Below are 15,963 nucleotides of genomic sequence, written 5' to 3' on the forward strand. Positions count from 1 at the left end.
TTAAAAAAAAAAAAAAAAAAAAAAAAAATGTCCTTCAGAATGGAATACACGTTATATCTCTAACGTATTAGATAGATCGTAATATAAATTGCTTCCTTTATCGTTTTATCATCTTTTTGTCTTTTTCAACGTTTCAAGATATTCTGCGTTCCATACTCTAGTTTGTCGTCCATTTCTCCTCAAAGAAGAACAAATAGGTGAGAGAGAAAAAGGAATCGTTGCATTTTTATCCGGTTTTTTCAAGTAAACAGCTTGAACCAGAGTTGACGTTAAATACGAATGAAAATGGAAAACCGTGGTTGCCTTTTCGCTGCAACCGGAAAATCGATCGGACGTTTTGTCGAAGTTCAAATCTAAGTTCGTTTGTCACAGTGAAAAATGCATCTTAGAGCTGCGTATTTTCTCAAGTAACGAGGGAAGAAGTTAAGAACAGGAGGTGGTTGCGAAACGACAGGATAAACCAACGTAGATCGACGCAACGATCGAGACATAATTGGCACGTTCCTTTGTGCCTTGATAAAAGATTCTCGCTAAATTCTCACTCATTTGAAACTTCCGTGTATTCTCTTTCATGTTGTTCGATCCACTCATATTTCTTTTCGTTTGTTTTAATATTTTTATCCGCGAATCGAACAAAACAAAATCGAATAAAAGGTCGAAGAATAAACAGAATACAAGTTCATTGGCATTTTCCAAAGAAGATACGTTTTGCGTTAAATGTTATCATTTCTCTGTTCTAAACATTTAAACAAAATTATCGGCCATGTTTTTGCGCGAAAAATCAGTGAACGCTATAGAGTAAAGAAAATTTATTCTTTATATTATTTTTTATATCCATTTTATTTATCGAATGTACGTATCGATTATGATTTTCGGATGATCTTGAATATAGAAATTGCAAACGGTGCTAGGACCATACGTGCTGTTTTTCTTTGAAAGTTGTCTGTGTATAAATACTCGAAGCGATACCTATCGGCATCGATACAACGTTTCAAAGCGAGCAATCGTCAATCGCTATTCTCTTCCAATTGCTTCTGGCATCAGCGGCAATTCTAATTGGGAGATTTCATTGTCTCGTGGCAAGAGCTAACGCGATTAACCTTTTCGAGGGCTTAATCTATGCGCGAGTACGTTTTTCGTGTCTTTATAAAGATGGTGAACGAATAGCGCAGAAATAATCTTAAAAAACTGGCCTCTGCACGACTACCTCCGCCACGTTTCAGCTCCATCGATTTTTTGGCTTTTATACGAGGAAAGCGAAAAGCAACTTTTATCGTCAAGTCTTTTCACATATGCACGTTGACGAAACTGTATCGCCAAGGATACCGGTGTATATTCATCCGCTGTTTCATATAGTCTCGTTATTTGTATCACTGGTTTTTCCTATCGCGTCTAATGCCAAACGTCCCTATAAATAGATTCAGATTCCGAATTCAGATTTCAGGCTTAATCATATAGAATTGTTTTTAGGCCGCTATCTTTCAGAAATCTAAAATTTTTTACCTTTTTCTAATTATCTAATTAACTAAATCGATCGTCGTGTTTTCTATAAAACCAGCGAGTGTTCCGCTGCTTAGGAATCCAATCTAAATAAAGTAAATTCGCCAATTTTTCAATCCCAAGGAAGATTCTACTACAAAGCATATCTTTGTCGAAAGAAAATAATTGCAAGTGTCGAATGTACATAGGCTGCGTCTGTGTTACGCAACGATTGACTTTTTCCCGCCAACATGTATCTTCGTAAAGCAAAGAAGTAAAATGTATTTAACGCCTATGGACGTTCGTAGAATGGAAAGGATTTTTTAGACTTTCCTTTCCGAAAGAAACTACCGAAAGCCGATCGCGGAATCGAAGCTTGGCTTAGACATCGAACGTTTAATAGTTGAATAGCAGCGCGTCACATTTCATTCTCGTGATTTTGTTCGTTGGTAATACTGCGATATTTGCTCTAAATCCCGAAGCAGGTACTCGTGCAGAGAAGAGTGGACAGAGTTCAATAAAGTTGACCTATGGCTCGAAACGGCTCTATAAATCTTCCATCGAACGCAACGTCGCCTCTCAATCTGTTAGCATCAAAATATTTTGCATATATCGATTTCCGGCCTTCGAGTGTACACGCAAATGCGGCTGGACACTGAGCCAATAATAAATCCTGGATTTTTCATTACAATAGAACAGAGTGAGAGAGAGAGAGAGAGAAAGAGAGTATTCATGAAATAGAAAAGTGAATGGTATCCCTTGTTGTTAAGAAACGTGCCTATTGAGTATTAAATTCAAATCGATCGAAGCAAAGTAATAGAGACGTTGACACTAAAATTATTCTACCCGTGTTCTCCGTCCGATGAAATTAATCATCCGAATATTAATAAAAGAATTTCAATCTTAACAAGCGATCGAGCAAGTATAAATATCCAAAAAATATTCATATGATTAATAACATTACACTTTTTCGATCGATATACATAAATATATACGCGTATATACGCTTAGATAGTACATAATTTACAGATAAATACACAATGTTGACTAAACATAATAATTTAGTAATAAATTTACATCGATTTACGATGGATTACAACTTGAATATTAACTAGGAAAAACAATGAGCTTTTACTCCCTGTGTAATTATATCAAATAGCGTTCTCAAGAGGTTATTTAAACATACCCGAATTATAAATCATCCAGTAGGTACGAGATTATGAAAATGAAGAAATCCTTCCATTGTTCATTTTTCAAAGAAAATCCCTGAGAAAATGTAAATGTGGTATAAATGAAAAGAAGCTCCGTACGGAACTGGTTCAAAGGGAAAGAAGATAATAGACATAAAGGTATATCGGGTGATATAGCTGAGGGAAGTTGCATATGTGTGTGTGTATATATATATATATGATGTAATATTATAAATTTATGTAAATTTAAATGTACAAAAATGCATAGAACGCGTAATAATATACGATAACAATAATGTACAATACTATATAAAGTATCCGAGGTAAGATTTTTTATAATATTTAGAGACTGAAACTAATCTGTGCTTGGATTTTACTATTTTTTAATCGATCGCGTTCGTAAAACTATGTATTTGCGCGAACATTCGCAGCCTAGTAATTCTACGTTAGGATACGATTAACGGCAAAGTATTTTAATACGACATTCGTACATACTCCTCCGTATTTAAAATTTTTACCAATAAAATATGACTCCAACTATGATGAAACGTACGATGAAAAGTTGAAGCACGCGCAAACTATTTTAACGGGTCGGAAATTTTTGTGTTCGCGTTATATACAAAATAAAAATTTCAAAATATTTTAATTTCAAATATTTAATACCATTTAATATCGCTATTATATGTACAGCGATTATTTCTACATCTTTCAATTAGAACTATTTTTCTTGATGTTTTCGATATTGGATAGAACGATATTTGAAATATTTGAAAATCAAACTTAAAAGTCAGTTTCGTGAGATTTATTTGTACGAAATAGAATCTCGTGTTCTGTATGAACTGTTAAAATACTATGATACGATACAATCTCGATTTGTAGGGTATAATTTTCAATACCGTTACGTACAGTATTTCTTTGTACGATCAAAATTTTATCCAGTCATACTTCTTCGTATTTGCGCGCATTTATATTTCTGTCGAATATTCCAGCATTATGAAGTGGTGAAAAAAATATTCTCTGCAAGAGGTAGTTTAAAAAACACGGCCGAATTTAGTTGCTCCGGATAGAAATCGCGAATAAGTTGTCCAAAGTTGTTCAGAAACTAGCGATAGAATGCGCAACTATTCATACGCATTGTTCAAGTTGATAACTATCGACACTATTGACAATAATTTGTTGCAAATATCAAAACGGTCGATCCACGAATATTTCAGTTATATAAAAGCGTAGTTCATCCGTTACACGCATCCGTTTTATTATTATCGAGAAATGAACGAACACCTTTTACTAAAATGCTCGATATTAATTGAAACGGTAAATTTGAAATATTTAAAACTGATTTCGCAAGTTTTATTACTATTTAATACAGCTACGTGCTATATGTTATCTTCGGGCAAGATATACGTATAAAAAGTTAGATTTTTCTAAAAGAACGCTACAGATAGAAATATGCAGAAATATGTATACTACAGATACGCTAAAAAAGCGAAAGAAAGAAATTCTTCCATCGAATATTTTATTCTTCGTTTACGATTTAACTTCCGTCATCGTACTAAATTAATCCAATCTTTCCCCTAAATTTTCCTCTGTCCCATCAATTTCAAACATTACGTAGCATTTTATTTCAAACGTTGCGCGAATTCTAGTAATAGCTTTGGAATTATATTAGAGGGAAAATTGGGAAAATTGATTATATAAAATAGATAAATTTTAAATGTAAATATAAAAAGGTATAATAGGGAGAATCGACGTTTTATCGAAAAGTATAAAACTTGGATGAAGAAGCTATTACAAACCACGTAAGAATTTATAATTCATGTAAGATAGAACGTTGAATATTCGTAGGATTTTCGGAAATTTGCGCGTGTATTGAAAAACGAACTGGAAGTTTAGCAAAAGCCTGGCATTCTGCTCGTAGGGAAAAGGGTTTGATGAACAAGGTGTAAGTTCAAAATGGCATTCAACCGTGGCTTTTTATAGAGGCGTTCTTCTAAACGTCTAGCTCCTCTGAAACGGGTTCTATCGACTTTTGTACGTCTTTTTCGCAACCAGCTGCCTGTCGAAAGCAAATGAGATGGTGAGCTTGTAAATCTGACACGGCGGTTCCTATTCATTCGCGATTTCACACAGAAATGGTTCCGTCTCGACTTGAAAAACGAGCGTCGCGATCATGTTGAACCTGAACTGTCCTTGGAGAGACTTTCAAGAGTTACACGCACAGATCTCTGTGAATTTTTCGCAGCAAAATCCGACTTTGCCAACGTTTGTATTTCACAGAGACTTAACGCGTAAACATCGAGTAAAATAATTTTTAAGGTGGGTTTATACCAGATTCGTCGATGTGCCGTGCCATTTTTATTCACTTAAAATCCGTATCTCTACCGATGGACCTATCAAAGTATCGAATATATTTCCTCGATATTTCGTCACACAGTCTCGTAATGATTTCAGGCTGTCTAAGGACGATTGTGAAAGCTGTCTCTGTAGCAAGTTTCGTTATCCGTAATTGCAAATACGAGATGAACTTTGTTATTTCAACAACGGATGATTTGTTCAGCGATATTAGGTGCTTCGCTTTTATCTATAGCTTTTACTTTCGTCGTTAAAACAGAGATATAGACTTAACTGCGATTTGTGTGGAAATCTCGCAACAGAAATGTAAATATAATAAGGAAAATGACTGGCAATAGAATTTTTCGATCGATCTGATGTACGAAGGAGGCGTTATATCTTGACGCGTCCTCTCCATTTATATGCCTCAGTTTGGTTCAAGTGTTACAACGCCATACATTTGCAACGAAATAGGCGTATATCTGCAAAGTTGTGGTTCGTGGCTTTAAAGCAAACAATAGGGTCGAGATACAGCGACAGAGTGACCAAACGATATCGTGGGATTTATCCTTCGATAGCCTTAAACGGCCAATTCAATTTACACACAGAGGATACTAGTACGTTTTATACAGCTACGAAGGATACTGACATCGGACGGTGTACCAACGGTAAACAAAATCGATATCGAAGGTGACGCCAGTAGAGTACACGTTGCACTGATATAAAAGTGTCGATTTGTTTACCAGAAATCGACAAAGCTTAGTAACACGATTGCTAACTGACAAACAATCGTCGAACGGCATCTGACTATGGTCGAATAACCTCGTTTGTTTGCTTCCACGATAAACGAATCCGACGTAATCGAAACATATTCTAGTATTAAATCGGTAAGCGATACGAATTAGGTAAATGGAGGCGCATTTCCGCCGAGTTTGACAGTTACGCATCGCGAAATGAAACGTAGCTATAACTACTACTCGCGAATATTTTATTCTATACCATAATCGTATTATTAACCGTGAAATAAGTAGTTTCACGCGAGTTGCGAAAAAGATGTTGGCAATATTTATACACGCTATCGTATGTATGTTCGTCGCCGTATATCACGTTAATCTCGACGCATCAAAAACGCGTGGAAAGTTCGAAATATTCGAGAAACTTGTAATAAAACTGTATTTACGCAAAAAGTATACTGGTATTTTATCCAATGGAGTTGTCACTGTGTATACCGCGTTGTCACTGTGATATTACGCGAGACAAATACGAACGCTGAAATTCCTTTGATATCTTTGTTCTTCTGCCAGTGTTCGATCAACGTCAAACGCGAAGAAATAAACAAACAGAAAAAAGAAATTTAACCGAGTTACTCGGTTCATCGGAGTTGGTGAAAAAACGAAATGTTACCGCGCTGTGCATGGTAAACGTAATAAAGTTGGGTCGACAAAGTTCGGACAATTTCGGACCAGTTATTACCTTACAAAACTAATCCACGTGGATTCGATCCACATTACCGCTGGTGATGCTATCCTGTGGCTCATCAGAGGAAAGGCAATTTTATTTTCGAAACTGACACGCGATTATCCCAGGGCGAAATAAGCTTTGATGGGGGCTACGTCGGTGAAAGCAAGGGACTCGTGTCTAGCTTTTGTAGAGGTTGTGATTCAAGAGAATATCCGTTGAGTGGATTGGCATGCACAAACCAGACACTCGATCTAATTAATCAGCGACCCGTTATTTCATCGCAAGTACGTTACGCTGCATCATTCGGAAAGTACTACTCGACACAAAGCGAGCAATAACACAGCGAGCGATTTCTGGCTTGCGTGTGGAGCATAAAAAATAAAGCAACACCGCGGACGATCTGGATTCCCTGAGACTGACAAAAAAAAAAGAAAAAAAAAGAAAAAATAAAACAGAAAGAAAGAAAGAAAAAAAGGCAAAATACCGAACGGAATAATAACAAGTAGATTTCGAAATCGTTAATCCACCAAGTGTTGCCTTTCGTGATAAAAATGCGATATTATTTGGAAAATGTATCGTGCGTTGAAAGTCATGCCACAAAAGGGATATCGAAGTATAAGATATACGTACGTGTCTTTTCTATTATAACGAAATTGAAAATTTCGTTCTATAGCAATAAGTATCGTTTAAAGCAACATTTTGAACCAATTATACGTTTTAATCAATTGTAATGCGAGAACGGTAAAATTACTGTAATTGAGCAAAAAATTACCGAGTTTGTTGGAAGAGTTCGCAAAGTAACAATTTATTGGAATTTTAATATTACCAGAGACTGGCGATAAGAAATCTCATTTGCGTATCAAATTGTGTCGTGATTATGTTTGAACCAACTAATGCATTAACACCACTCCAAATTGATTCTATTCCCTAACCAACTATTTGGATTACTGATAATTTGTTCCTGATTTAAAGGCATGTTTGTACGTGACATGTATTAATATAGCGAGGCTAATGCTCGGAAATAGTTCGAGTAATTAATAAACGTAACGTTTAGTGGCATGTTTATTAAGTTATATAAGCTTTGAACAAAATTTCGCCGAGATAAATTTTTCTAAATCGATTTGGTGGCAAATTTGCGGCAAAGATAATTTCTAAATGTATATCACATACTTTTAGAATTGCCCCTGGATCTTATTGTTATTGCCTTTGATCTTATTATCGTACTATCTTACAAACTATGATTCTCAAATAAATAATATTCGTGGCGAAGAAAAATAAAGTGTAAACTAGGGATTTACCTTTGTATTTTGTATTACTACCAGTAGAGTTCGAAGATGTTATTGCTAAAACATATAGAAAAGATACATTATAATTATTTTATTAAATTATTTATACTAAAATATATTTATATATATATATATATATATATTATATATATACAACCAGATACGATGATTAGATCAGACGAAACGTCTTATCGTTAGATACATATATGGCTATATATTGGTTATTTAGAATATGTACATTGAGATATTCGGGTGCTAATATTTTAAGGCGTAACGAGTATAAACAACAGCGGAGAATTTTATAACAACATACAAGATTGAATTTTAGAGAATAGAATTGTATTGTATAAACGTTATACGTTGTCGTTGTATAAATAAATTCAAAAGATTTTATCTCTTTCCGTAGAATTTAAAGGTCTCGTGTAACTACGACTTTAAATAAAAAGAGCTATTTGTCGCGATAGCATACGAATATTATAAAATAACGATATAAAATATAAAAGATCACGTCATACTCTTCGATATCAACCGACCAAACGATACGTACTGGATGATCGGAAACCAAGTTTCACGACCGTCGGATCGATGGAGAATACTTTCAACGGTATAATTCTGTAATTTCTAATAAAAAGCAGGATAACTTCAAAATTGTAGTAAAAAAAGATAAAATTTGTTATCGTGATATTACGGTGAAGCGATGAAATCTGGTTTTTAGAAGAAACGTGTTGAGAACACGAAGAGATTATTCTGATAAAATTTTATATCACGACAAAGCTACCGTTACGAGGTATTTAAAGAGTTTAACAAAAGGCTTCAACTAGGAAGTAATTTTCGATGAGTTTCCTTAAGCGTGGTTGTTTTAACGAGATGAGCCGCCCGCTCGTCTTACTATAGGCTGAAAAATCGTCTGCAAAATCCAGAAAATTTTATCGACGTTCTACTTTATTAGCAGTAAAATCGCTTCTATTTGTAAAAATAATGCGACCCTTTCGTAGTTCTAAAGAATATAATAAAGCGCCGAAAGAAAATTAAAGCGCCGTTGAGACGATACGTATTTTTAAATAAAGATTTGTTGCAAATTCGGTAAAATTTTGTTTCCGTATACAGGCAGTGTACAGATAATGTTATACGAATGTTGGAAAATTACTTAATTATACTCACGATAAACTTTGATGGTGCCATCGGTGTCTCCTAATGCATTTCTAGACACACACTTATACGATCCAAAATCGGATGGACTGACGGAACTTATCGTTAATTTCATATGAACTTTATACGCGTTGTCCAATAGTACAGGCTCGTATTTCCCTCCTGAAAGAAATTATAATCCTGTCAATTCATGAATCGATGTCGACATTAATTACTATTGAAATTATATCGCTTTATTATTTTGACACGTTATTAAAATAGAAGTCTACATACAGCTGACGCGGATCTTATTCTTCATTCCACATTAAATAAAGAATATATCAATAAATTTTATTCGAAGGAATATTTATTCGGTACTTGTGCGAAACTTTATTGCAATTTAACGAAACGTATTTCCCGAAGTATTGTATTAAAATTTGAAATTGCAATATTTTGCGAATCGTATAAAATATTTTACAAAATATTACATAAATATCGAAATTCCGATTACGATCACTATTCGACTTAAAATTATTAAATCGAATAGGTAATTTTATTACATTATTATTTAAATCGATATATTGATTAGGATAAAGTAAAGTAGAGTAACAATAACATATATGTACGAAGACAAATTACTTAGGGATGAAGTTGACGTTAAATATGTACGTATCAACAAAATACGATTAAATGGAATAAAATTTGTAATTTGCTTTAACGAGATAACTATCATGCGTCGAAATCGAATTTAGTAAAACGTCGATAATGTTGTAAAACTTGTCTAAATACGTTATCTCTACGATGATAACAAATCATCGAGCATTTGAATTTCATGCAAGAAATGTCCATATCGAATTTGTTACGTTGTTTTACGATTTCGAGCACGCATACGCAATTTATATGTATTACGTATAAAAAGAAGAGAAACTTTGTATTTTTGTGTTTTTGTATTTTGGTGCAAATTCACGTATCCTCTCGAAGCGATTCAAATTGCCTTCGATAACGTAGTATGTTAGACGATGTTAGACGCAAATTTTTAATAAGCAAAATCTAGTGTATCGTCTTGTGGAATGGCGAGTGCCGCGCGTGTTACGGTTTCGTATCTAACGAATATTTCACCGCTGTGTATCAAACGTGTTCGGTTGCAATTAAAAGCTTTCGTCTTTTCTTTTTTTGCGAAACAACCCGTTTAGATTTCTAGACGGTCATGAAATAAAACATCTACACACCGTAATTTACAGAGAAAAGTTCAGTTCTTTAATTGGTGGGCGCTAAAACGATGGAAAAGCGAAATGTATTTAAACGACTGATATTTTTTGCCGCTTGGTACCGCTTATAAAAACTGTTTTCAGGATAGTTATCTCGCACATTTACAGCATAGCAGTTTCTTTAAGTCGTGAAAACAGCATGGTAAAATGTTGATTCTGTGTTGAAAGAAATTTCATAGCAGATTATGCTTTGTACATTTCATTCGTTACTCTGTATTTTCCTTAATTTGTCCTTTCATTTTCGTTCTACGCGGTTGAGCGCGACCGTGTCTTCCTTTCCCTTGTATTATTACGTTCGATAGTAAACACTGTCAGCATAATTTAGAGGAATTTCTACTTATGCCTAATATTCTATATATTTTCATATTGTCGTCAGGCCAAGGTACCGACTGTACTGTACGTAGACCATCGTACGATGAATTTAAAAAGCTCGTAATGTTGCGATTACGAGAAAGTATAAAAAATAAGTCAGTTTATAAATCGTATCGTCGATTATCATCGGCAAATTACGATCATAAAATCGGCAGGTTAGTTCCATTTCTAACGAAATACTGGCGCCTCGTAACCACGTGGTCATCTTAAAACGACGACAAGTCGTGACGATCGATCCGATAGATAATAAATAACTCTTCGCTCGCCGTTTTTTTACGGAAATGGTCGTGTACCGTGCAAAACGAGTATAGAAATTTCAGCGTCTTTCGAACGAACGTCACAATAGTTCAATCAGTTTGAAAGATGGGCCAGCTTATTTTAGTATTCGTCGTGCAGCAGTCTAAGTTAACGTGATTTCTGTTTAGATCGACACCATTCAGAGACGTTTCCGTTCTCCGACTGGTGAGATTCGAGATTCTATCGAACGATGGTAGCTATCTTACGCGAATAGAAAGGCTACGTGGATGCAAAGCGAAATAATGAAAGGAAAGTACGATTGCGAGGTGAATAACTACCGGCGATGTCCACGATTCAGTTTCCCATGGTTAAAAACAGTTTGCTATTTGGGAATCTCTTTGAGAATCTCGAATGAATTTTACGTTTACCGAGCCGGATAACCGAATTCTACAATCGCAATGACGATGCCTCGAACCATGCTTCGATAAGCACGAACGATCATTTTCCGAGAATAAGCTAAATATTTTCTGCTAAGTAACGATTATTATCGTCGTTCGCATTCCAATTATCGTAGTAGCGTCAATTTTCGTCCGTATAAAGAACAAGTAAAACGAAAATCGACGAGATGCTACGGAAAAGTTACATGGAAAGCTGTAGATAAAAATTTCAAAGCGCAAGCAGTAGAAATAAAAGGAAAGAAACGAATTTCTTATTCGTTCCAATGGTAAGTTCCAAGGTAAAGTATCGATCGAAACTGTAATTACAGCGAGAGGCATTTAGGTTTTTGGAATATTTCGATCTTTGAATTATTCGATATACGAAGCTCCTACGTTTGAAATTCATATTTACGCAAGAAAATATTAAGCGAGGAGTAAATGTACATTGACAAAAATTGCTTGTACTTGTATTGAATTGAATTCGCTTAACAAAGAGATCAGTTCAACGCTGTTAGCGTTATCGGCACCTGGCAAATTAAGACGTATCGTGCTTAAATCTCTCGATCTTTCATCCTTGGTACTTCGTCGACTTTAAAAAATGCGCAGTAAAAAAAAATATGACGCATCATCGAGCATAACGACGGTGGAAATTGTGTAGCAACCAGATTGCGGCATCAAAATTCACGTTGCAAGTATTATTATTGCCTTCGATACAGATGCAAATATCAACAAGGTTATCGACGTAATAAAGACAGCGGAAAAGGCCACACGTTGACGCTTCGGTCTTCATATACATACACGCATCCTCGACTCTTCTCGTAAATGCCAGATGAAATCATGTTATACTTCTAACGTCCTGCTTCGACTCTCATGCATTATTCAAAAGCTAATTCTGTTCGAACAACCCACTGAAAACTAAATCAGACGAAACATTTGGTTAGGCGCGTGATGTATCAGCCGGATAAACGCATTAGACAGTCGATTCGGTTTTTCAATCGACGCATCGATCCATATACATGTAAAGAGGTTTCCAAGTCGATTGTAAAGTCGCAGAGAATATTTCAAGGTATCGGCAAATTATATGTAACATAAACTGTGCAGGGCGAAAACGGAATTAAACTATAATCATTGCATAACAACCTACTAATAATATCGGCGAATGTACAAGTTAGAAATTATTGGTCATCTGGGCTTTTCAGTTACAATTTTCTAATTCTATATCGACGATCAAATTTCTGCTAATTCGTAGAATTTAATTTCCTTTATTACTAAATTTATCGTCGTTATAGAACAAGATTTATCAATACCGATACTTCGTAACTGGCTAGTATTTACGTTGATAATATTATTTCAATTGTGCAAGTTAGGGCCCACGTACATACCTGCATATACAGTAAATAACAAAAACATAGACCGACTACTACGATGTACAGAGCATAGATTATTTATCTAAATTTCTTTCATCAAAAACCATGACGTTAACATATTTTTTGAAATCGACGCATTTGTAAGATTCGGTTTTTATTTCATAATACTTGTCTCTTGTTTATCGTGACCGACATAGATCGACTCTCGTTAATACCGAAATTCTAGCAAAACCAACGGTTCAAAACATTCAGAGTATACTGAAAAAATACAAAAAAATTGGTGTAATTCAAATGGACGACCGGAAGATCGATCGAGTATCTGACGATGGAAGTGGCAATTGAAAGAAAATAAATTCGGCCAGCATGGAGGTTGCTGACGCACGACCTTACACACAGTTAGGAAAGGATGGACTTGCAAAATGTATTTGACGGAAACCACTAAACGAGCGGAGATCGTGATACGAGGAAAATACGAGGATCTGAAAGGAAAGGTGGATCGATGAAGAGTACTAAAGCTGCCTTTTATAGCTGCCCTGACATAAAGCGAAGCTGAACGTTTATATTCGCGCTTCCTTCCACGCGTGTTTATGCGTTTGGTACGAAGCTTTCGTTATTCAAAGGTCTCCTTACAACCAATTACTCTCTTTTCCTTCTTCTTCTTCTTCTTCTTTTTCTTTTTCTTCTCCTTCCTTGGAAGATAAATGCAAGAAGAGTGTACGCGGATACGCGATTACACCTTGGAAAGACCAGGTTGAAGGCTATCGGAAGTTTTGCATAAACGACTGCTGGAGAAAATAAACGGTGAATCGTCGTTTTAATCTACCTTGTGGAACTATCTCGTCCTTATCCCTTGTCCAATAATTGATGGATTTAGGATAAGCCTCCGAGTGGCACTCCAGAGTCAACTGTTGTCCCTCCTGAGCGCCCACCAATTGATTCTGCACCGAAATCATGGGTGGAACTGGAAGAAGAAAGACGGATCTGCACATCGCGTAAATAAACGTTTGCTTTTCCCTTCGCGTTCGCTTAGCTTTTGCATTTTATCGCCGTGGCTGATAAATTGCGGACGAATAGTAGAAAGCACGACATAACGATGGAACGACTTGATTCAAGTTTTTTTGCTAATTAATCATGTCCAAAATAGAGAATAAGAATTTGAGAAGATTCGCTTTAAATTCTTTCGCTATGGTGGTTTTAAAATAAGAGAGATCTTTTGATATCGAAATTAATAATCCGTTAAGCGGACTGTCCCTGTTTCATATGTACGTACTTAATCGTGGAATTAAAAGATAACGAAGTCAAATTAATTCCGATCGAGTCGCTCTTGATCCTTGCAAATATATATATATATATATATATATATATATATGTGTGTATGTATATATGGAACAGGTTAATTTTACGCGAAAGACAGGTAAAAAGATAGATGGTTTCTAAGCAAAGAAATTATTCAAGTATTCAAGAAATTCGGAATCTCAGTGACGTGTTAACGCGTCTTATCGGATTATTAGACTAATAAGATACGGAGTTGAACAGCTAAATGCTTTGCCTACTTTGATCATTAAATATATTTTTCTTCTAATATGGATATGAATGGTAATATTAATTACGGCATTGTATGGTATATATTGCACGAGTGGAGATAAAGATATTTTTGTATTATATGGCACGTGTTTTTCAGCAAATAATTACTTATCTTATATTATATTGTATTAATGTACGTTGCTCGATGTATGTATATACATAGCGAAATTCCAATAGCGAAAGAATCAAAGGAGATTTTAATCGGCTATTGATGATATGTACTTACATTGAACAGTCAGCATAATTCTTTTACTAACTGATGGTGGCACGCCATTCGATGCGATGCAAAGGTAGAAGCCCATATGTAACCGATTTACTTTAGAAATGTTAAAATTTGGTCCTTCGACACTCTGCGCTGTAAAATAAATTTTAACGATAGTTAAGCTTAACTCGTTCGAGCGCACGCTAAACGGTATACGGTATAAATCTAATCTTTACATGGAAATTGGTATCCGTTTTTAAATATAACGTTTTCTAACGTTACTTAAAATTCAAATATTTTAAAATAAGCTGTCGTATAAAATTATATTTTGTTCAATAAAAGTCAACATTGCTTTCGTCGTATCAAGCATCCGCACGTTTTTACGAATTAGAAAAACAAAAAATCTGAAACCTTGCATTGTCTTTGCGTTCTACTTTATACCATAAATTTGATAAAATGTTAATAATACGATTTCTTCTGATCTTATTGGATAAAAAAAGAACTGAAACCGACAATGCCCTGTTACCTGTAAGTTGGACATTCAAAAATAATAAGTATTTCGGAAGCGAAAGGACGGAAGAAGGAGAAAGAAGTCGTCGATATCGGTAGAGATGAAATTATCCATGAAAATGTAGTAATATGGAAGTAGTAGCGGATGGTATTGCACCACTATGGTAAGTGACATTCCCTTCATATTTTTTTTTTTTTTTATTCTTACTACAGCGTCTTGTTGCTAGAACATTCTGAGAAAATTTGATCAGAAAATGCTGGAACACAGTGTACATGGCAAAAGAAACGAATTTTTACATATAACGTATCTCTTCTTGAAATTGATATTTACGTACGCTATTTTCGATTAAACAGATTTCACATATAGAGTGGCGTGATACTGCTCGTTGAAGCTTCCTGAATGTACGCCTTTTTTCCGGGAAGTTTCGGTGAAGTTACACTTTCAGACAGTTTGGTATACGAGCATGAAGTTTTTGAAATGGGCTAGAACAACTTTTTCAGCGTCAGTATATTTCCCGGCAGTACTACCTGCAATACGATGAAAACTACGTCGAAATTTTCTCCTATAATTTGTTTTGCAAAGTAATCAAAAGCATAGCTGAGTTCACAAATTTTCTCCCCAATTTTAATATAATTTTTAAAGTCACATTTTTTTTCCAATTTCACAGAGTATTAATTTTTATTCAAAGCGATAGATAACATCGAAAAGTGTAAACTGTATCGTGAATAATATACATATATATACATATCGAATGTCGAATGTTTTTAACGGAACGTCATCGTAAAGAACGTAAAGTAGCGCAAAACTTCAAATTCGCAGTCGAACGCTGAAAGGTTTTGGAAAATTCGTCTGTCTGAAAAAACAAACTTTTCTCTTAATTGCTTTACATATATTATTATATATTATATACATGTATCGTATAAAATCTAATTTAACGATATCTTGTGGATTATGCGATTACATAAAAACATAATAATTTAAAAACTTTTTACTACCTAAACGAGGAATTTCTCACATTTATCATTTAATACCCGATTACTTGATCTTTTTATTTAATGTCAGCCTTTGTTCGTTTATCGATTTATATCGAATATATTATATCGTATAAAA

At 34.8% G+C, this 15,963-nt stretch overlaps 1 protein-coding gene across 2 annotated transcripts in view; it reads right to left on the reverse strand.

Annotated features, from left to right (window-relative positions):
• Positions 1–15,963, reverse strand: part of LOC100749846 (lachesin-like) — a 259,868-nt gene that overhangs the window by 2,183 nt on the left and 241,722 nt on the right. The window contains exons 5-8 of one of the 2 annotated variants that reach the window (XM_003491911.4): positions 14,367–14,495; positions 13,380–13,517; positions 8,909–9,058; positions 7,760–7,804 (exon numbers count right to left, since the gene is read on the reverse strand). In XM_003491911.4, coding sequence (XP_003491959.1) covers positions 7,760–7,804; positions 8,909–9,058; positions 13,380–13,517; positions 14,367–14,495 — 462 coding nt within the window. The remainder of the gene's footprint in view (positions 1–7,759; positions 7,805–8,908; positions 9,059–13,379; positions 13,518–14,366; positions 14,496–15,963) is intronic. The other variant, XM_012389385.3, reaches the window with a different exon arrangement.

The sequence above is a fragment of the Bombus impatiens genome, unplaced genomic scaffold (genome assembly GCF_000188095.3).
Source record: "Bombus impatiens unplaced genomic scaffold, BIMP_2.2 scf_0640, whole genome shotgun sequence".
Lineage (NCBI taxonomy): Eukaryota > Metazoa > Arthropoda > Insecta > Hymenoptera > Apidae > Bombus > Bombus impatiens.